Source organism: Rhinolophus ferrumequinum, chromosome 3 (assembly GCF_004115265.2).
Source record: "Rhinolophus ferrumequinum isolate MPI-CBG mRhiFer1 chromosome 3, mRhiFer1_v1.p, whole genome shotgun sequence".
In the NCBI taxonomy this organism is placed as follows: Eukaryota; Metazoa; Chordata; class Mammalia; order Chiroptera; family Rhinolophidae; genus Rhinolophus; species Rhinolophus ferrumequinum.
Genome location: NC_046286.1, coordinates 94,249,928 through 94,273,912, shown reverse-complemented (window position 1 = coordinate 94,273,912; position 23,985 = coordinate 94,249,928). Strand labels below are relative to the sequence as shown.

General features: G+C 40.1%; 1 protein-coding gene across 1 annotated transcript in view; it reads right to left on the bottom strand.

Annotated features, from left to right (window-relative positions):
• Nucleotides 1–23,985, bottom strand: part of AKAP12 (A-kinase anchoring protein 12) — an 81,284-nt gene that overhangs the window by 34,240 nt on the left and 23,059 nt on the right. The window contains exon 2 of the mRNA XM_033096942.1: nt 1,739–1,853. Within this exon, the coding sequence (XP_032952833.1) occupies nt 1,739–1,853 (115 nt within the window). The remainder of the gene's footprint in view (nt 1–1,738; nt 1,854–23,985) is intronic.

Sequence of the window (23,985 nt, the reverse complement as noted above, 5' to 3'; positions counted from 1 at the left end):
CTCTCATTTCTTGCAAAATTCATTAGAGAACCACCATGTTGCCCTGTCTTAACCTTATTTTTATCTTATGTACAGTGGGTTGGCCATGGAAGACTCCAAAACTGCTGTGGCTTGATTTGAATCAAAGTTACCATGGGAAGGACAAAGTGTGGGACTTTGGCATTTGAGTTGGGGCCATTCCAATTATTTTGGTGGAAATTATTTGAAATTCTCACACTAGGTCATGCAAACTCTCCTCCTGTGAGACTATGTATTTCTAATTTTATATTGTGCCTGTATAAAGCACAATATGCTTTATAAATGCTATATAAAGATCAGTAAAAAATGATGCTATATAAATATCAGTATTGAAGGGGTTTCAAAACAAGTCTCCCCAAATCTGCCACTGTGGCAGGAGGATTATTTTGAGCTAAAGGCAGTCAAAACCCAGCAGATTCAGGAAAAGCTCTTTATCTCCTCCCTCCACTGCCTAATTTTGCATCAAAAAGGGGGCTATACCCGCAAGCGAGTTATTACCAGAGATCCCTATTTACCTAAGAGATTCCCTGTATAACAGGCAAACTTTGCTTGCCAACATCTCCTCTGCCTTCCTGTGAATGGCCTTCCTCCCCTGTGTCTCTCCAGACCCCTACCACTTTCCTTAGCTCAGGATGCTATATAAGCTTCAATTACCTGGCTGCCTTTTGTGCCTCAAATCTTTATGGGGCCCCGTCTGTCCATAATTAAATTTGTTTCTCTCCTGTTAATGTGTCATGTCATTTTGTTTGACCAGCCAAAGAACCTAGAAGGGAAGAGGGGAACAATTTCCCACCCCTACAGTTTGAAAGCACTTCCATGGGGGCACCGAACAAGAGGAGGATCCACAGGATGGAAGAATGTCATCTCACCAAGGCAACGGCCAGTCTCTTTTAACAGGACTTTCCTGTTCGCTTGTCTTATTCACATTACACATAAGAGTCAGTGTACTTTATGCCAAATCACCAGTTTATATATCTTCAATAGTGGTTGTTAAATCACTCCTTCATTTATGCATAAATAGAATGATGAGACCAGAACTCACGAACAGAGGAAGGTATTTCTTCCACATGTAGCATTTCACATGAGACCTACTGGTCAAGGTGCTTGATCTGACCCTAAGGTGTGATTCTCGCCACCCCATGTGGGATAAAATCAAACCAGTGATGGTGCAGTGAAAGACTCGTTTTCCAATAACCACCCCTCTAGGCTCTCTACGCTCAGGAACTATAAAACATGCAGCATATCATAGTTTGGACAAAGAGTGGTGTGCACCTTGAAATGCACACTACCAGAGAAACGTGTGCATGTATAGCAGGCTATTCTCTAGAGTGAGAGATACTGACTCTTGAAGCAACCAATGACTCCAGTGTTTCCCACAAGGATTCACGTTTGACATCAGACAAGTAGCTGGGACAAGGCAATAGTAGAAAAACACACAAACAAAAAAGATCAGGATTTAAAAGAGAAAAGAAACATGACTCACTTCCTATACCCAAGAATTGGTATAACTTCCTAAATATAGGGCCTGCCCAAATGCTCAAATACTTCTTTTTGTCATCAATGAACTGCTTTTGTTGTCAACATCATTGACCCCCAAGTGGTAGGACAGTATGTATTCTGCCCAGACCGGGGTTTAGTATTTTCCTCGGATTCATCACAGGTGTTGTTTGCCCTCCAGCAAACAACCTGGTTCTGCCCAGAGTCTGGAAAGGCGACTTACCATCTATGACAACGACTTCTTCCTCCTGGCCATTCAAAGCTTCCTCCTGGAGGCCAAGCTCTCCTTGCTCAGCTAAGCCGTTGACAGTGGACAGCTGACCGTTCTTCTGTAGGAGCTACGGGGAAGACAGAACTTAATTTCAGTCTTTGCAACCAAGTTATAAATACTGTCATTTCAAGACTAAATCATTCAGTGGAGAAATACAGAAAAATGGAGGGTCAATGACAATGAAAATTTAAGTTTTATTCATCTGAATGACCCAGCTACCTTACAAAAGGAACTATTATCAAGCAGGTAAGGCTTTGTATCTGGGTAGTCATGCACACCATTCATTCATTCATTCACCTGAACACCATGCATGATTTACACACCCACGTTCCAGGTCTATTTGAGATATAACAACAAAGAATAAGTCAACTGTGGTCCCCACCACATTGAGCTTACAAACTACTATGGAGGGCAGACTTTAAAAATATTTACAATGTTTCCTTGTGATTAGACACAGGTTATGCATATTTGACTAGAATATACGTAAGTGACAATGGGTCCTCAAGGGAGAGGGCAGACAGTTAAATAATGACTAACTTGCAGCTCTGGAAACTGTCCCAAAGAAGGAATACATAGAGCAAATGACAAAAAACAGGGGGCCCTAACTGAGGCTAGGGTGACAGGGGGCTTATCTAAGAAAGTAAAGGTAAAACTGAGGTCTAAGTTCCCCAGATGAGAGGAGTGTGAGAAAAGGGTAAAGGAGGTGCAGAGAAGGGGGGCAAGTTAGAAGACCCCTTGTTTCAAAGGCCAGTGTATCCAGAGCCAAGTGAATCAAGACAAGATACGAGTATGTAACACATGCTTTTATGAGTCATTGTTTTTGCCTTAAAATTATTACTAAAATGGTCATCTGTAATCTTTTCCATAGGGTAACCTGTGCAATAGATGTCATCAGTTGCAAAAACAGTGGATATAAAGACAGTGCCCTTACGTCACTTTTTAAATCCTAAGAATATAGCTAAAAAAATTTAATAACCATTAGGAACCTAAAGATTTTAACAGTGCTTTATAGTTCTTATACATTTCTCATGTCTAAAAACCAACTTAGCCGGTGCCCTTGTTTGCATTTTACAGATGAGGACATTGAGACTCAAAGTATTGCAGAAGGTCTGGGTGGCTAGATTCAGGTCCCACAGCTCCGCAATGGAGGCGGCCATTGTCTGATGGCCAGGAGTCCACAAGGACTACTTCCAGGGTTTTTCTACAACACTACAAATTGAAGGACCTGTTACTACGCACAACGAGAAAATGCCTTCAAGAGTATTCCACAGTACCCAGACCTGCTACTCCAAAGAAATCTCAAAGCTCAACACTCCGTTTGGCATCATTCCATGCTGCTGACAGACCAGTGGAGCACGCTGGCCAAATCACTGACTTTGATCAGCACCTTGAAGGGACAGTGGGTTCAAGACAGTCAATCCCGAAGGCTTGAACTCTGCTAAATTGATTTCACCTGGCTTTTCCCCGCTCCCAGCAAAGCTGCCCTCCAACTGCATGAGCTGCCTCCTGAAATACCACTGTACTTTAATACATACACTACAGATGGGATAGTTGGCTTCAAAAGGCCTATGCTGAGTCCATTTATTAGACAGAATACTCAGATTACATTTCCACTTAAAGTCTTCTCTTACCAAAACATGAAAGATGGGACTTTAAAATGAAACCTAAAGACAAAAGCAAGGGAGAGCAGGGAGGTCTCCACTATGCTCATCAGCAAAAATGTCAGCGTTTAATAAGAATATTTTAACCAAATATCACAAGTTATGCACACTTAGACTTAGACTTACATTTGATTAATAACGTGAAGAAGAACCAAGAGAGGAAAGGAGGAAACACCTAACAGTGAGGGCTACATGGTAATCCAAAAAAATCTTAAACTTAAAAAATGTTGACATATACACCATGATATGGCAAACTAAATGGGGAACGTGAGAAAGCCATTCGAATATCTCATTTTCAATGCAACAAATGTGGAACAACTGTTCCTTTGGTTTAAGAACCAGAACTCTGCGGTTTTAGAGTTCTACAAAGTTTCTATAATTCTTGAAAGAGTCCTCATAATTCCTTACGAATTGTCAAATCCAAGATACCTTTAGTCACAGCCAAGTTGAGTATCTCTACACATGAAGGACCCATAGGACATAGGCACAAGCTTCCGTTTACTCTTTTAGAAATGTTATACGTCTATAGTGAAGTACATTAGATGATATAAAATGCGCTTTAGAAAATGAGATCACCTGCTAGCCTTCCTGGTATCTAACATGGGATGAGTAAATTTTGGATTAGTCATTCCTAGTGTCTACAGGGTAACTATCTATACTCCAGAAAGGCACTTGATGAATTAACTTCGGTAACAATTTATGATAGTGACATTACTGAAACTGAGTTTTGAGCCTACTTTAGTATATGCATAGCTTGGGTCCAGCAAGTGTACCCAAGCTGTAACCCCATGGGTGACATCTTGAGTGAGCATTTAGAGCCCATGACACAACACTCCACACGTAAATGGGACTTCATTTCTAGCCATATTCAGATATTTCCGCATTCTGTTTCACTTAGAGATGTTCTGTACAAAATCTCAGGTGCTCTTGAGGATGGATAGTTCACTGTTTTCCATGCCAAAAAAAAAAAAATGATTTTGTTTTCCTTTTCTCCCATCCCCAACCATTATACATACTATTGCTAAGGGATCAGGTGCCTCTGAGAGTTATTAATATGTTAAAGTCACCTCAAATTGAGAAGCCAAATCCAAGGTGCCTTAACATAAGTTTAGTCCTGTCTGTCTTTTCTGTGTGTGTATGTATGTGCATGCACATGTGCATTCTTTCCTTAAAAAACAAACAAAAAAAGAAAAAAATTTTTTATAACCTGATAATTGATAAAGAAATGCATCTACAATGTATGAAACAATACGTGTTTATTGATTATTGATAAAGAAATGCATCTACAATGTATGAAACAATCAATAAACACGTATCTGGCTTGTCCTTAGTCATTCTCTCAAAAGTTATGTCTTTTGAGATAAGAACTGGATAAAAGACATGCTTCTTGCATTTAAACATAGTAAGCACCAGAAACCCCATTTTCCCAGTGGATTTGTGCTTTCAAAAGGGTAAACACCTCCTTTGAACAAATCAAGACCCGAAATGTTTTCAAGCTTATATACTTTGAGTAGGTCAGCCAGAGTTTATTCCCGTAAAGTATTACCACATTACAACTAAACAAGCTTTGAAGAAAAGATCTCAAATACTCCCAGCCACAGTGTTTTCTTCTCATTCCTGTTAAGAACCACTGAGAACATCCAAAATGGTAGCCAAAGCATTGCAGAAAAATGACCGGACGTTTTGGTTCCCTTTACTTCTTCACAGGAGTAAGGCCCTCTAATGAACCAACAAAACAGATGAGCTCTTCACAGCTGTCAGGATGTTGGGAGAAAAGGAGGTGAGCCTACTAACGTAACTACTGTCACCACAAAAGTAATGCTCCTGGTTATACATTCTCATTGGATGACAAACACAGGTGGGTATGGGCCAGTGTCCTACAGTCCATGTGGCAGATGAGGCTTGGAGCAGCGCCATTCATCCCAACTACAGCTGCAGAACCCAAGAAGCAGAACTGGTAAGTGGCTGTAACCAGAAAGGGACCAGAGGCTTGTGAATGTAACAAGGGGACACACACACACAAAGCTTAGAATAAAAAAAGGTTATCCATTGACAAGACTTGGAAAAAAAACTCTTCAAGTTACTTGTAAAACTCATTACTTTTACAATTGGGTAGTGGGAGAGCTCTTCCTTCACGAATTATTGTTTTAGTTTGTTTATTTTTAGTATGGGCAGGAAACATGAAGAAAATTTTGCTTTCAGAGTGAAGCATTTTAATTCTAATTTTTTCTTCAATGTTTTGAAAATAAAAGTTTTAAAATGTCAAACAGAAGAAAATGGACATTAGAGTATAAATCAGTGAACAGTTATCTTTGGGGAATAATTTTAAGCATGCATGCCCATTGGCTCCACCATCCATTTAATAGATATGGCTTTACATGTGTATGCGAGTCTATGCACAAGAATGTGAAACACACAATAACTTATAAGAATAACAACACTTACGTGTCTGTCAGTGGAGGGGAAAGTAAAATTACAAGACACCCATATAATAGACAGCATCATAAGCAATGAGGTAAATCTCAACACACTGATGTGGGTAGTTGTCTCCAATTTAAGTGGAAAAAAAGCAAGTGGCTGAGAATGTTTGATTCCTTTGTGTATAAAATAAAACAAAATAACTCACTAACGGGGAGGGAGGGAAGTGGAAGCAGAGAGCTCACTCCAGTGTTTGTACTCATATAAGCATTAAAAAAAGTCTGGAATCATATATCCCGAATCTTTAACAGTGGCTACCTCTGTGGAATCTTCGTTGTTTGGTTTTATCCTTTGGAGAGGGGTAGGGGAAGAGACATTGTGCTCTTTTTATTCACTTTATCATTTCATTATAAAGGTGAAAAATACATTCATTCTTAGGCTATAAGCATGCTATTAACCTGGCTTTCCAAGGTTCACAAACCTTTTCAGATCATCTGAGCCAACAGGCCAAACTGCCCTCAGAGAGCGTCAACTCTTTTGTTCATATTATTTCCCAATGTGATTAGCATATCAATGTCCTCAGCCACACCATAGGATAATATCCTATAATCAAAAACATTGACGGAGACAGAGGAGAGATTATCATCCTTCAGAGTCTCCTGATATACTGATACATGCATTATGTACCCATTTCACAATCATGTGTTTTATATACACTTGCTAATTTAATCCTCTTCCTTAAAGGAAGCTACTATCGTAACTCCAGCCAAGGAAGCAGAGCACAGACAAGTTCTGTACCCAAAGTGACAGCCATGAAGTGGTGACGCTGGAACTCAAACCAGGTGATCCGAGCTGCACATGTGCGGCCTCGGTGTTCCGCTCAGGACTGAGCTGCTTACTTACCAGCAGTCTCCAAGTAGGAAACAAATGGCCAACCCATTTTACAAAAATGGCACAAGCTGTGAGAATGTAAGTCCAATACCAACCATCCTAAGTTATGTTTTATGCTAAAAGTTTTCCCTGTCATTTCCAGAACACTGATAGATTTATGGGTTTCAAAAGGCATAGAAAAAGTTAACTGAAAAAGTTGCTTTAGAAAGTAACCATTTTTATTTCAAACTAATCTAAGCAGAAAGCTTTGTAAAATCAAAGGCTAAACAGGGCATAAAATTTTAGGACAGAGAGCAAGGCACTGAAGAGGAGATGCATTAACTAATTAAATGAAATTGATCCAATTCCTACAGTGAAGGTCACTGCAAACAAAACAAAACAAAACAAAAAAACCCCTAAAACTCAGAGGAAAGAAAGCAAAAGATAAACAAAAAAATTAACTTAAAATAAAAAACAATTTTAAGTACCCAAAATTTGAGTGGTGGTTATAACGTATCTTGTAGGCATTTAAAAAAATGGTACCTACAAAGCCTGTGTAATGATGTGGAGACGTATTTTATATTGTAATATTAAATTTAAAAAGCAAACTCAACAGTTATATATACAAGAATATACTTTAAAATAGCAACAATATTACCAAATTGTTAATATACCAAATTATCATTGGGGCGGGAACTATATGAATATTTGATATCCTTTATTTTTCTACTTTTCTGTGTTGTTCTTTATCTAATTAACATGATTACTTTTACAATTGGATGGTGGGGGAGCTTTTCCTTCACAAATTGTTTCAGCTTGTTTATTTTTAGTATGGACAGGAAACAATTAAGAAAATTTTGCTTTTAGAGTGAAACATTTTAATTCTAATTTCTACCAGTTCCATGAATTTTCTGGGAAAACAGAATTGCTTTAAGATAGAATCAGTGAATCATATTTCAGGAGCTTTTTCATGCAAACCAATGCATATTCACACAACCCTGGATGACAGGTTCAGAAGCTGGCACAGAAGCAGAGTGGAGGGCTGGATACTCTGGGGCAAGATTAAGTATTTCAAATCTGGTATTTTATAATTGCCCATCAGTGTTGCAGGCTAAAACTCCAGGCCAGCAAACAGGAAGTGGCTGGGAAGGCAAGGTCTTACTTCATCTGTGGCCTTGGATACCTTATTTAGCTTTTCATACTCTCCCTTTCCCTGTAAACTGGGGAAAGAACTCATTTGTATCTACCTGAAAGAATATTTGGAATATCACCTGATACACATTAAGTTTTCAATATCAACTATTAACATCAGTTTTAGCTATTTTTGTTGTACCATTTGCTCTCAATTTGATCTAATGGCCATGACTTCTCTTATGTTTGTTTCCCCTCTAGAATGAAAGCTGCAAGAGTTCTAGCCTGTTTTATTCACCCTCTGCACACAACAAACAGCAGGTTGGAAACTTCTAATTCTTCTCATGTGCTAACGGTCGGACAGGAGAAAAGGGGCACGTAGTTTATACAAAGGTCTAAATGGAGGAAAGCCACCTGCGTATTTTTCTTTTCTTTTCTTGAACCCATAGCAGGTATGGGGAACCGCAGGCAGAAGACAGCATGTACAATATCTGGGTTTGAGTCCCAATTATAAATTGGAACCAATACCATCTCTGTTTATGGATTGTTTGACATTCAGATGACAGTTCCCTCCCTAACTTGCAAAGCACTCAGCAGCCATTTCATGAGTCCACTTGACTTGGATCATGGCATGTGTTCTATTCCAGCATTTTTCCAGTCCTTTATTTCACACTAAGCTTGCCTCTCATAAATTGGCCTCATGTTTGTGTTGAGGGGAGTTTTGAAAGAGGCAGCATTAGATTTGACACAAGGGAATCCAACAAAATTAGACACAGCTCTGTACATGGGACACGTGCCTCACTACATTCATCACACACACTCAAGCAGCGTCGCAGCTCAAGACGCAGGCCATGGCTACATTATAATAGCTGTAGCCTTGAAACAGACTTGTCACAAGAAAAGAAAACAACAGCTGGAAGGCTGGAGTCTTTTTCCGCCTGGGCTTCCTGGTTGGTTTGACCCGCCAGGTAGCAAGAGTAAGTTATACTACTGCAGAAATGGGACTGTAAATGACACCCTCCAACACACATACACACACACACACACACACACACACACACACACACACAACTGCATAGTACCTGTTAGTGAGTCCATCTATCAACATCGCTTAAAACGTTGGCCATCTTTATGGCTGAAGACTTATTTTATGTAAGTCAGTAGCCATAGCTCTTATCAGTATGTTCACATTAGAACCAAACTGTCCAAACAGCAAAGAACCAGACAATGGCAAAAATATTTTATGCCCCCTTTTTAAAATTTAAACACAAAGCACACAGAGGATTTTCCAATGTATTTTTAAATTTTTAGAAAAAGGAAAATAATTTGGAGGCTGAATTCGGAGACTGATTACTTCATCAGCAATCCATATTTATAAGAATTTTAAATTGTCAACAGCCCTAATTTTTGTGAGCAAATTGGACTGAATTCTTTCATTTCTCCCCTACATAGCCATACTTTCCAACAAGTTAACCTTAAGATGCTGTGCTTCAGTATGAAACCACGCTACCAAAGGACAGTCCACCTCTGAAATGCAAAAATAAAATCTATGGAAACGTCAGTGTTAAAATAATTTTTAAAAGTTTTCTTTCAGATTCTGAAACAACATTGTTATTTCTGTAAAGTATGATTGCAATAATGTGTTTATGTTTTTATAAAGTCCTTCGTTGTTAGAGATATAGTCAACATAATTTTAAATTGTTTTGTTTTAAATACTAAAATGTTTCATCCTTTGGTAGTGACCAAATTTCTAATTAGCCCAAGATATATACCGTGTTTCCCCAAAAATAAGACCGGGTCTTATGTTAATTTTTGCTCCAAAAGATGCATTAGGGCTTATGTTCAGGGGATGTCATACTGAAAAATCATGCTAGGGCTTATTTTCCGGTTAGGTCGTATTTTCGGGGAAACATGGTAGTAAGCAGTGCTATAGCAATCCTTATATAGGAAGGAAGATGTGTTTTTATTCCATGAATTTAAAAAGGATTTAAGGCAATCCACAAACAAAAAATATGGAGAGACCTTTTAACTTGCAAGGCTTTTCAAAGAGAGAGAATATGAACTGCTTATCAAGTTTCAAGGTATTGTCAACACACTGAGCCAAAAAGCTCTTTCAAACCACATGAAATTGAGAAGAGTATGTACCCCAGGTCAGGAGTGATTCTAGTGACCTCTAAATCTAAGAAGTCTTTATCTCTGAGAAGCTGACCTTTAGAGATCTCTTTCTGAACCCAATTTTCCTCTTCAAAGAGGTGACGGACCCTCCTGTAAGTGTGGCAGCAGATCCACCTCTTAAAATACTCGTGCCCTGAAGTCTCTGATCTTTAAATAAAACCTCTATTTGTTTTTAATTTCATGCTACTTCTTTCCACTCAGATATTCAGCAAAATTAAACCAGCAAACAAAAATGTCCCCTTACCTATTGGTGACATTACTTTTAACATGACTATATTAATTTGCAGGACCCAGAAAAGGGGGCGAGCATCCCAGCATCATTGTCCCGAGTCAATGTGGGTGGCTCCCTTTCCCCGGTCCAGCTGTCGGGACCCTACATGTACTATCATTTTATCTTGCAGATACTCAGTACTGAGATCTGACTTCAGAGTCTGCAGTGCTCTTCAACTAGACAACATCCTCCAACCAACTGCCAGAAGTAAAAAATATTCACCAGAAAGCAACATTTAACCAAATTCATACTTGACTGGATTAGAACACTTTTGTTATGCTCCATTAATTTGATTAAGTCCTACTGGAAAAAATTCTTATGTTCAGAATGCAAAGATTAATCTTATTTTGAAATTGTGATGCTCACTATTTAAAGAAAGTTTCTGTAATAGTATCTGCACAGCACATGCCATGTGGTGAGGGTATATATCATATACCAGAAAGTCTCTGGCTACTGTCTACAAATCCTTGATTTCCTGCTGCTCACAATATTCAGTAAAATTCCTGAACATGACTTAAGGTAGTTTCAGGAGGAATAATTCAAACTCACTCCTGCAGACATGAGAAAGGATGGAAGATAAGAGAGATCCACTAAAACCACTGGTTTGCATTTAGCATGCAAAATTAATTTTCAATTTAATTGAATGCTAATATTCAAATTATTTACTGTCTTAGAAAATAATACCTCATATAGTTTACTTAAATCCCAAGGAACTTGGCCACTACAGGCGAACTCATTTTATTAAAAATGTTGTCTACAAATATGAAAGGTCAGCTTTTTTCAAACTTGTATCCAAGAATATTGGTGATATAGCAGGTATACTGATACCATTATATGAGGCATTATCTCAGAATTGTTCTGTGCTCAAATCAGCCTGGGAAATTCTGATGTAGAAAAGGTTAAATAAGCAGATTTACTTAGACTTCGGAGACTTTTTAATGTGCATTCTGAACCTCTAAGTAGGAGATCACTGCAGCATATTCTAAAACAATTTACCCACAGAACCATAGCTATTAACACCCGCATAACTAAAGACACCAGGATAAATGCAATATGTTTTAACATACGCATTTCAGTCAAATATCCTCCTACTTTAAAAGTTATAGTTGTTTTTAAAAGTATTACAACTCCTGGGTTCTCTGGGAAAGTATGCAAAAGAAAACAAAGAACTCTAAATCTGGTGAGGTGGGAGAGCAACCGTGCTGATTTCAGGCAACGGGAATGTATAAGATCTCTGCTTGAGATGAGGGAAATAAAAAGCACCACCTACAAAGTACAATCCACTGTGTGAAGAAGGTCTACCAAAAGCCCATTATGTGAAATGTCTACCTTGTCATGTTTGGAGCCCCCACAACATTTAGGTCTGTATTGTACTTAGACAGAGAGATGCTTCATAAATACAACCGAAGAAACCTTTGAATCCCAGGCCAAGCCTCGGACACCACCAGCATCCTCCCCCATGTGGAAGCTGTATATAGGAATTGCAGAACATGAGGTATCCTTGCTTCCACCCCAAAATGTGCCTCCTCTCCTGGGGGGCTGGTGGTGGTGGATCCTGACACTCCTTGTAAAGAACTACTACTCACCCTCAGAGAATCAAAAAAGAACTCTAAGGGCTGAATTTGAAGAACCGTATTCTTTTTTTCCTAACTTTGCCTTAAACCAAAAAAAAAAAAAAAATGCATTCCTAGTTATATGTTGGATCAATGATATAAGCCACCTAACATAGATCTTATTCCAATGAACCACGGTTGAACCGTGGTGTCCACTTGAGGGGAAAAGACTATGCAACTCAACAATTCAAAAGGTTCTTGTGCTAAGGACAGGGAACAAGTCCCACTTTCATGATATTTACCCTCTTCTTAAACTTCAAAGCAATGCTACAGTTCCATATTTCACAGAAAAGTAAGCACCTAACATCTATGGGTTAGTTATTTGACACTGAACCCCATGGGATGGGACCTACATCTTGTCTACAGATCTTGTCTACAGACCTGTCAAGTTAGACACCTCAGGATACAGATCTTTAACGTATACATTCTAGTGTCATGACGTATATAACGAATGTCTAAGACGAGTTATTTTCCCCCTTCTGAGTTGTGGCACAGACATGTACAGGGCAAATCAACAGCCATCTTGACTTCACAGGCCTCCACAGACCCAAGATGCAAAATAAACAAAATATCCCAGGGAAGGAAACAATAAAAATGAGTAGCCTAAAAGCACAAGTTTGGTGTTCAGAGACATTTCTCACAATTCTCAGGCCTAGTTCCTTTTGAGTCCCTGTACCAGCGAGTTCATACTAGTTCCATTCATGGTAGATGTCAAAGGTCAAAATCCCAATTCCCACTTAATACCTACACACCTCTCATTACTCTCTCGTTAAGTGGCTGCTTCTCTCAAAGGGATCTGCGTTTGGTAGAAAATTTTACAATAATTAGAAGTAATTATATCACATCCCTGCTTAGGAATCTGATAATACAAAATGTCTCAAAATCACTGCATGCCATAGGAAAGCTAAATACTTTCTTAGCCTGGCAGATAAATAATTGGAACAAAGGAGGAAATCAGCGTTATCAAGTAAAATTTAGATTTTAAGGTTCAAAAAATTTTAGATGCTAATATTACTTCTCCGAATCAAAGATATGTTCCCGAAACACGACATGAGAAACTTCACCACAGAGGGAGTCAACAATGAGAAATATACAGTGCTCAAACTTGGCAAAATAAACTCCCCTATCCAAATCAAGATGCACTTTTGGTATTAACAGAGCGTCCAATAATAGAGGACCATCGCCTGTTTACAGGAGACGGGCAGAGATAGGAAAGGGGCAGGCACAAGAGGGTCTCTTATAAGAAGCTCTTCTCCCATCTTGAGAAGACGGTTCATTTGCTTGTTGGTTTGTTTCTTTCTTTTAAGCAGCCCAAGGCAGCATGTAGCACCACCTCTTCCAGGTTCTACATCATGTTGATGACTGTAATACAGGGAGATGGGAATGGAAGTTTATCCCAAACTTCTTCATCCAACACAGGCAACATATTATTTAGTTAGGATAATTGAGATCACTGTCAAAGTTAAATCACATACATTATCAGCATGAAAATTTAGTGGCTGTATTATCTGGGAAGCACACTGCTTAAAATGATTACTGATTAAAAAAAAAAAATCCAGTTAGAACTTATTGATCGCCCTGTTACTCCTTCCATTCTAAGACTATGCTCCGTTCCAGTGAAAAAGAAAATGAACAAGCAACATTGTTTGTCTTATTTTCACTAGAATTAACATAATTTGCAAAGATGGCCCATCTAAGATAATGTGATTTAACCAAGAATCAACAATTGCTACCCTATAATGTTTTCCTCCAAGTATTTTTAGCACCATTACTGAAAACTTAAGATACAGAAGAGAAAAGATGCAAATTGCTAATCCTCAAGGAGCCGTGCTGTGTGTGCTGAAGAGCAGCTATTGCTTCCTAGGCTGAATTCTAAACTGCTTCTCAATAGATTAAGTGTCGGCCTCACATCTGAGTCTTTCTGAAGCCTGCTAAGCAGGGGTTCCCCTGCCAGAACCTCTCCTGCCGGAAGGAAGCTGTTCGGATAGAAGGCCCTTGGCAAGGAAGGAAGGGGAGGGACTTCCAGAAATGCCTCCTTCTATGTGGGGGGGAAAAACCTGAAGAAAGTTTCCTATATCAACCTGGCAGAAATTACTTAATAAAGTTATTAAACATTTAGCTCTGATAATGGACTTGAAGATGCCATTTTGGAGAATCCATTTCGGGTTTGTGAGTGGTTAATAGCAGAATTAAAGTGATGAATGGAACTGGGTTTCTCTGCCGTCTATGCTTAGGTCTGTACTCCCCAGAATTCAAATGGCCTGCTGCACGCCAAAGAAGTGATGTGAGTCCGGTCCTACGGCATCCTGGGCACAGCCAGCGCTTACCAGTGCATCTGGTCCGACTGAAACAGGGACTCTGTATAGGCCCACTGATTCATGAAGGGCAGGTCACGGCAGGACCCTTCCCTTCACTGGCAAAAATACTGCAGTGCTTCTGTGGAGCCAGCACAGACAGCATCGTGCAATAAACGGAAAGAGCGCGCTTGACAACTGGACAGATGGGGAGGGAACCCCTCTGCTCAGCGGCGAGGCATCTGAGCCCATTTCTCAATGCTCTGAGCCATTTCTTCACCTATAAAAACAGGACAATGCTTTGCAGAGTTGACATTGTGGCCACACCCCAACCCAACTATATCAGGATCTCTGGGAAGGGGCCGCAGGTATCAGCAGTTTTCTAAAGCTCCCCAGGTGGTTCCAGGGCAGCCATTGTCCCAGTGACCTCATACTGACCAAACGAACCTGAGAATTCGTGAGTGGAGACACTAGACACTAGTACAACAACTAGAAACCATCTCTCCAAAGGAAAACAAATCAGAATGCTGGTGAATTTATAGGAGGTGAGTTTCCATGCACGGGGAGGCAGTTTCTGTGCAGGGATGATTATAGAGAGGACCTCACAGGAGTAACTCCTAAGGAAGGGAAGGGGCAGTTACTTGCTGAGGGTAGGGGCGACGTGAAAACAAGAAACTGGTGAAGGCTGGATGTCACCGCTGAGGAGAGGAAGGTGACGTTAGATAAAAAGGCAGTGAACTGAACCGTCGGAGGCGTCTCCCATTCAGCCCTTGCAGGTGCTCAGCACTTGGGCGTCCCAGACACTGCCCAGTGTTCCTGTCACTCAAATGGCCCCTATGAGGCTACCTGAACTCAATGGAGAAGGAACTCCATCATACTAGTTCCTAACAAATGTTAACAGATGCTAAAATAACTTTTTCATAAGAAAAAAAATAATGACTATTCTAAGAACAGGTTCAAGGTGGTAAATCCATTTCTTCTGTCTCAGCAGTAAGCTTCCAAACCAATTTGTTCTGATGTCTCTTCCCAAGCCCTGCCTTTTAGACAATGAAAGTACATTAAAGCAAAACAAAAACAAAACTGACGCAAACCCTAAACATGCTAGTCATCAGATTACCTAAGGAGCAAAGAATCACAATACAGGTTACACAACAGAAATCTTTGCAAGTGAAGCATCTCAGCCTTGGCTTTGAATGAGGTAAGTCAAGACAATTACTAAAACCTTACGAGGGAAGTGACATCTGGGCAGCCCCATCACCCTCCCCTTACAAAATTTGCCCAGCTACACTATCTATCTATATTTAACAGTCCTTGTGCTTCGTTTCTCTAGGAAAATCTAGCCAGGCCTAGACTGCATTTAAGGAAGTCACTCTCAGCGAGAGAGACAACACCTAGAGAGAAAAATGGCAGCTGGTTTCTCTTCTTTGGTATTTTCCTGCTTTTAAAAAATTAATACATTTACAAGTCCTTTAATAAGTTAACACTACACATACACCAACTTTCTTACCAGGATGTAACCCTACTTGAGGGCAAGAGGAGGGTTTTTCTAAAGAAGTAGACATTGTACAAAGCCTGTTCATTGGCAAGGCTCTGTGAAAGCCATACCAACTTCAAGGTGTTTGGGGGGCCTTGTGTTTGGTTGGTTGGTTGGTGTTTGCTCCCAAAGCTATTCCTTCTCACTTCTGCTTTTGATACATACATGGTGGTCAGAATATTCACTAATATATAGGCAGACACTCTAAAAAGCACCGCCTAACTGACAAATACATTCACAGTCTAGCCCAGCATCATGGTGCATTTGTGGAGGAATTCAAAGCTATAGAACCATCTCTCTCAACATTCGGGGTGGAGAATATTAGCCTGAATCTCTTAATCTGCACTCAAAGAAAGAAAAAAAAAGTGCTATAATGCCTAGTAAAAACAAAACAAAACAAGGATTCTCCAGAAAAATATAAGCCTAAGAGAGGAAAGCACTTTCAGCAGGTACTTAATTATCACTGGAATATAAGTGATCTTATACAAGTGCAGTTTCCATTAAAAAAGGAATCCATTAACCTAATTTATAAATCATAAGTTATCTCTGTCAAAATAGCTTTTAGAGCTGCCATTAGTAATGCCATTAATACCTTAATTTTCAGCTACATCAGTAATACAGCAGAACACAGACTGGGCCTTCTTCCCCATATAACACACTCAAAGGTACCTGCCCTGATTTAGAAGGCAGAAGGCATTAATTTGGGAGAAACTCTGTCCTCCCAATGCAGACGTTATTACTTCTGAAAGGGGATGGCCTGGGGGTGGAAGGAATGAGGGACAATGAGATGTATCCCAATCCCCCAAAATAATGAATGAAACATTTTAGGAGATCTCTGCGATCTTGAGTTGTAACTGCCAACTTTAGCACTTACTTTGTTTTAGTGCTTATTGTTTGAAAAGTCGGTTTGAATCCTGCGCCTTTAGCCCAACATAATATATTTACCACCATCTCGGCGGGCTTCGCCCCCCCGACAACAGCGGGAGCTGAATCAAGTCACCAACGACCGTTCTGCTTCTTGTTTGGCGTTTTCCTTCTATAAAATGCAAGCCCTGAGCGCTCCCGAGCTCTGAGCTTAACCCTTGAATCAGATCGTGTTCAAGACTCTCAGTCAAGAGGAACGGGTTACTCTGCTTTGACACCTGGACAGACAAAGAGTAGAAGTGGCTTGTTATGTCCCCAAGCGCTTCAGTAAATAACAATGGGCGTCTACAGGGCAGAGGCAGCTGATTCCTTAAACCACTCAGCAAAAGACTTGGAAGCAAATAAAACAATTTCCAAAGTATAGACTTTAACTGCTAGGGAAATCGTCTCCAATACTCCCAATTTGAGTTACTAGAAAGGGAAAGCCTCTTTGTTTTTGTTTTTTAAGAATGCAAGCCAACACCTGGTCTAACTCAGGGGGGTAGCTCCTTTGGAAGCAATGTGGCCAGCTATTGATCTTGCACTCTGAGAGCAAGCCAGGGGGAAACCACTTGGATATTCGAACACACAGCTTGGGCCGACAGGTGCCAGCCTTCCCTGCTGACTTTTATTTGAAATAGGAACAAAATCCTTTCAACTTAATGCTATTCCTACCAGTTTGCATCCCCAGGAAAAAGGGCTGTGCCTTCACAAGTGTCCTATCAGTGACACTTTGGGACAGTGACACTGTCCCAAAATTGTTGTTGCCTTCATCTTTTTTTAGATGATCATATTATAGGTGTGAATGATCACAAAGGCTTTGCTCTTTGGGGAACAAATGCTAACTTACAGGAAATGATTTGCTTTAAATTCACAGAGACTGAAAAACCTATCGGTTTTCTTCATCACACAGACCCTGCATTTTCTCCTGCCCTTTACAACCTAGTCAAATGGTAAACTGAAATACATGGAATATTTTTTCTGTTTTCTTCACATAATTTACCCTCCCTTTTTGCATGAAATTTTCCCCCCTAAACAAGAGTAGATTATAACTGAAGAAATAACTGCAAAAACGAACTTTGTTTTAATACCGATCTGTCTTAAACTTGCACGTTAGACTTCAAAAAAAATCCTCTTTTCATCTTTTCCATAAACTCTCCATTGAGGATTGTAAGCTCTCTGGTAATCAGTAGTTTAAAAAGAACACACACAGAAAATGAAATGCAGTTCTCTGTGATGTGCAAGACCACCTCCTGGCAATGAAAAAATAGTTCAGTGGCAAACTCAGTAACGTGAATCACTGCCAAGACAGAAAAATATTATTTGGTATCCATTCACATAATAATGGGGAAGCAGTTTTGAGATTGAGAAGTTTTTATATCAATAAGGACAGCAAATGTCTTAAAGACTGTTTTCCAGTTATTGCCTCTGGGGATTAGGGGACAGCATTTTGCTTTAATATGTAAGTTTTTATCGTTGAAATTAGTCTTACTTGATCCCAATCATCCCCACTCTGCTGCTTCATAAATTATGGTCTTTCCATATTCTTAAAGTCACAGAATCTTGCAACCTAGACCACTACACACTCATACTGCACCTTGCATTTCACTCTATTGACCCTCTAAGTTCACTCTCCAAAGTCTCTATCTCTGTATTAGGCAGCTCAAACTGCTATAACAAAATACCACAGTCTGGGGGGTTTAAACAACAGAAATTTATTTCTCAGTTCTGAAGGCTGGGAAGTCCAAGATCAAGGTGCCAGCCAATTTGATTTCTGGTGAGGGCCTGCTTCTTAGATTGTAGATGGCCACCTTTGGGGACACAGTCCCAGACAGCAGTTTCCAGGCTCTCGGCCTTGTGTGGGGAGGTGCTGGCTCCGGTAGTGAGTGACCATCGGCTGTGATTGGTTGGCCATCAGCTGTAACCTGTTAGCCAATTGGCTACTGATGTAACTGCGGGGCTGCGTTGATTGGTTGGTTGGTTGGTTGGCAGGCAGAAAAGTGAATGGCGGACTGCAGATCATGTGGCTACTTCTGCGTGTGTCTCGCTCAGCCACCAGAGAGAATATAGTGGTGTGACTCCCCTACCTATGGCTCCGTGGGTGTTCTTTTATTGCCTAGCCATATCCTGCGTTCTTTTGTGGGGAGCGAGACAAGAAGCCCCGCAGGCCGCCCCACACGACAGCACCTTCTCACTGTGTGCTCACATGGCGAAGGGGGAGGCAGAGAAAAACAGAACAAGTGAGAGCTCTCTCTGGTGTCTCTTCTTATAAGGACACAAATCCTTTCAATCCCCCCCGCTCTATGACCTCATTTAACCTAATTATCTCTTATAGGCCCTATCTCCAAATACAGTCACACTGAGGGTTAGGACTTCAACATGTGGATTTGGGGGGGGGGTGGCGAACACGATTTGTCCATAGCAGGGAGTAAAAACAGGAAGCAGTCACATGAGAGGCTCCTAGAATACTGGTATTATTCTAAAAACCGACCTGGGAGCTCTTTACACACATGTTCATTTTGTAAGAATCCATCAAAAGCTATACACTTAACATTGATATGCTTTACTGGATGTAAGTTGACCATAAATAAGCACACAAACCTGAAAATCCCCCAAACCATCAATCCCGCTGAAAGCAGATAATGGAATGAAGGAGGCCAAGAATGGAGGCAGGGAGGCTGCTACTGCATCCAGCTGAACTGGACCCAGGGAGGAGGCCCTGGGTAGGAAGGATCAACCTGAAAATATTTTGGAGATGAGCCAATGAAAAAACACAGCTTTGAAGCTTGGTTATGTCAGTGACAGTTTCTGAACTTAGAAAGAACTCATCCCTGTTCACTGCTTTTAACCCTGGGCTTTCTGTCTTGATACTGCTCTCTCTCTCTCTCTCTCTCTCTCTCTCTCTCTCTCTCTCTCTCCAGAATGCCTTGTCCTGACAAGAGGCCCCAGGTGTAAGTGCATGGTTCCTCGGTCTCCTGATCCATTCCCTGCCATCTACCTCCAGTTTATGCTATTGGTTTCTGATTACTCTTGAGGTTCAGGATAGTTAAACTTGAATTCAGTAATTATTTACTTAATGCATATTATCTGTACAGTGCTGCATATGTAAGAGATGCTGTCCCCACCCTCATGGAGTTTAGAGTTTTTATCTTGGCTTAGCGCTTGCTAGCTTTCCACAGCATAGCCTGGATTCGTGTTGGATAAAAATTCAGAGATGACTGGTGAAGAACATTGAAGATTTCTCCCTGTTTAGCCCAGAATTAATACTGGATCAAATAGACAGAGAAGAGGCATCGGGGGGAAAGCAATTGCTTCAAAGAATCACCATGAGTGATAGCACCAGCCAAAGGGCCCCTCATTTTACACAGTCCCAATCGGGCCCGCTTCTGGGCCTTCCCTCCCCTACAGGAACCAACAGGACAAACCTACCTGAAATTAACATCCCACCTGCCCTGGGACACAAGACCATGGAGTTCCCAGGGCACCTGAGGCATTTGCTGCGGTGGAGGATGAGGGAGGGACAGAGCTCTGACAGTGGGGCTGGGTGATCACATGCACATGCTGAAGGTCCCTCAAGGTGTAGGGGCAACCAGGCCTGGGAAGACGACAGACTAAGAGGCTGGAGTTCCTTGCATCACCACATTCTGGCACAGAGGGTCTAGGGCAGGGGTGTCCAAACTGCGGCCCGCAATTCATTTTTAATTTGCCTGCAGCAAATTCCAAAAACATATTTAGTTTACTTAAATAGACCAGGTGAGGCAATACGTACTTCACCTCGAGTGAGTGGCCCGGCTGTTTGTGTATTTTACCGCATAGGGCCCTTGGTGAAAAACGTTGAAAAACGTTTGGACACCCCTGGTCTAGGGTCTCAGAATTCTAAACTCAGACCCAGTCTTCGAGGTCATTATGAAGGTTTAATTGTCGAGATAAGAAGAACCAACATTTCATTTAACAGTATATTAGCTTCATATATGGGTCTTTACTTGTATTCTTGCCCTGGGCCCTATGAATGTTCGTGGTGAGAGTACATGAGAGCCAGATCCGGGTAACGACCAGTCCAAGGCCTAAAGGGGAAACTGGAGCATGCTCCGTTAGAGGAAGCCCAGAAGGGAGCCAGACCTCCAGTGTTCCAACCCAGACTCCACTTACTGGACTTTTGTGACCTTAGGCAAGCTGCTTCACCAGTCAGGCTTTGCCTCAATGTCCTCACCTGTCAAATGGGCTTAAAAGTACCTACACCTCATTAGGTTGTTGAGAGAAGTTAATATTTATAAAGTGCCTGAAACAACCCCTGGAACCCAGTAAGCACTACATAAGAGTTTATTGAAGAAATAAACGTGTGGAGAAAAGAAAGATGCCACAGGATATTAGGTCCCCACCTCACTTTTTCACATAGAATGTTTTACCCACCAAAACCCAAGACTCAGCATTGTGTGGTATCATCAGGATACAAGGGGTTAAGTCAGAACTGGGGCTTTGCCTGGAAACCCAATCCTTATGTGTAAGAAACTTCTAAGGGAAGACACTTTCAGCAACTCAACTCACTAAAAAAAAGAAAAGGAAAAAATTGTTAGATGAGAGAATGCCTGCAGATGTGAAAACATAAACCATGACTTTTGAATCATATAAGACCCCAGTAGATAAAGTGGGCAATAAATACTGTTCATAAAATGAAATTAAATCAGTGAATCAACACATGGACATATATTAAGTAAAAGAATGCAAAAACCAAGGCAAACTTAAGATGCTATCCTTCACCTGTCAAAGTAAACTCAATGAATATCAGTGATGAGGCAGTGAAATCTGAATACTTATTTGCTCCCATGCATCAAAATCAGCGTAACTTGTAAAAGCTACCCTTTAACAAGCTTCTATCCAATTTGTAGAAGGAAGCTCACAAGTTAAGCCACTTATCTTAGGTAAGTGACAGACTGGGGATTCAAATCCACATCTTGACTACACAACACATGCCCTTTCTACTTTGTCATGAAGCCTGGAAATTTACCCCAAGGAAATAACAAGAGAAGGGCACAGAAACAAAGCCACGTGGAGCAGAATGGAAATAAGCCATCAGTGTGTTCACTGGCAAATAAAAAGAATGCTTAGTTAACTGTAATATATTTTTTAAATGACATGGAAACATAAAGGGGTGGCTATTCTGTAAATGGAAACAAAACGGGAGTGCTTCACCTTACCTGCAACTCAATAAAATTTATATACTTATGAATTCATAAATTATGAATTTAATATATTGAATTAAATAAACATACCATGTTTCCCCCAAAATAAGACTGAACCAGAAAATAAGCCCTAGCATGATTTTTCAGGATGACATCCCCTGAACATAAGCCCTAATATGTCTTTTAGAGCAAAAATTGATATAAGACCCGGTTTTATTTTGGGGGAAACACGGAAAATTAAAAATCCATGCCAAAACGGGGGGGATTTTATTACTATATAAATATGCAATATTATCATAGTTTTTTAAAAAAAGAGACATATGGTAAAAATTACAAAACTTTAGAGCTTGAAGTATTGCTCCTTAAAATCACCTCTCACAGTCCCTCCATTACGCTGCTGAGAACCAAGCCCTGAAAGAACGTTTCTTGCCTAAGGCCACAGAGCTTGTTAGGAACAGAAACCACCAGCCACCAGGCTCCTGTCTCCTCTATTTTTTTTTTTTTAAGATGACGTTTTGGTAAGATAATACCTGGGAACACAATCTTTTAATACAGTAGAACAATAATGACTGTTTCCCCAAGATTGAGAATAAGCTCTGGGTGAGAACACTCTATGCCACTGGAGTAACATAGGTACTACTGATACTCAAGGTTTGCTGTTCTTAATTTCAAATCTGCTATACATGCCTGTTTAAAGTTTTATTCAAGGGATTTTAGAAAAGGAGAATGTTTTGATGAAGAACACTTTGAAACTCACTGGTCTAAGCAAAGTCATGAACTAGATACTGTCTTTTAATAACTGCAACACCAGAAACACCACTGCAGAGAGAAAGGGCTCTCTAACACAACTCTGTTCAAAGAATGGACTTTTCCAAGACCCTGAGTCCAACCGGATTTATGATTCTTTGATGACAATAAACTACACTTGATTTCTCCTTCATTGTGCGTTTATCCGCATTCATGTGGTGTAGACCCAAAGATTATCTTCTACCTAGAAATTAACATGAAATTAACTCGTGAACTTTTCAAATACTATCTTGAAATGATATTTTCATCATTGTAGATTTTAACTAAAATATGAAAGAGAAGATGGGCAAATTCTATCTCCCCCTCCACAGTAGTAATAGAAATGTTTCTCCCTGATAAGAAAAAATAAACGCACACACACCCCTATTAGCTATTCCCTAAGGATCTGAAAAGGGAAGGCTTAACATGCCTCATACGCTCCAGTGATTAATGCTTTATTTAATATTATGAAAAACACCAGTGCCAGGTGAACCAACACAGTTCAAGAACAAATTCTTACAAAACCCACACATTAATTCTAAAGTCTGTTCCTACTATATTCTTATTAGCAATTTTAAATGCCTTTTATGTTTGTTTCAAAAAGAACAAAGCTAAATAGGAAGTTGGATTTATAGCGCTGTTTAAATATAGTCACCAAAAGAAAATGGTTAAGTAGGAGGCAATAGTCTACTTGTGGGTTTAAGCCTTGTTTTGTTAAGGAAACTGGTTACTTTTAAGACCTACAAGTTAACTCATTCAATAAATATCTATTGAGCATCTATTGTGTGTCAAGCATCAAATTTTAAGTTAAAGCAATTTTACAGGTATTGTTTCAAATTATTTCACTTCTACAAAGTTCTCCTGTGGTAAACATCTAGATGTTTAGAAACAATATACCATTGAGTCCTCTTTCCAAACATTTTACATCTTAAAAACTCCTTTCAAAGGAGTAGATCCAAAAAGTGTGTTTTATCTGTCTGGGTGTGATTATCGTTAAGAGTCGTCCACCTCCCGAAAGATAAAATCCAGGCTTTTTTTAAATTAGGAACATGCATATCGCTTAGGAAAGCATTCCAGTCCATGTAACATCTATAACTGACAAACATTTCTTGCAGCCCCATCGATTAATATAATACCAAGCTCAGACATGTGCTCAGCATCCCCATCTGCTCCGATGGAAATCTGCAGCCCCCGCGTGTGGAACCCACCTTTAAACAACTGCAGAAGTAATTACCCGTAGGAAAGGAAGGATTCATTGTCTTCGTACCTTCAAGATTTTATAACTTGCTGTATTTGTTTTTAGGTTGCTTTGTTTTCTTGTTAACTAAATGACCACGAGCAAGATTTGCTTTAAATTGCTGAA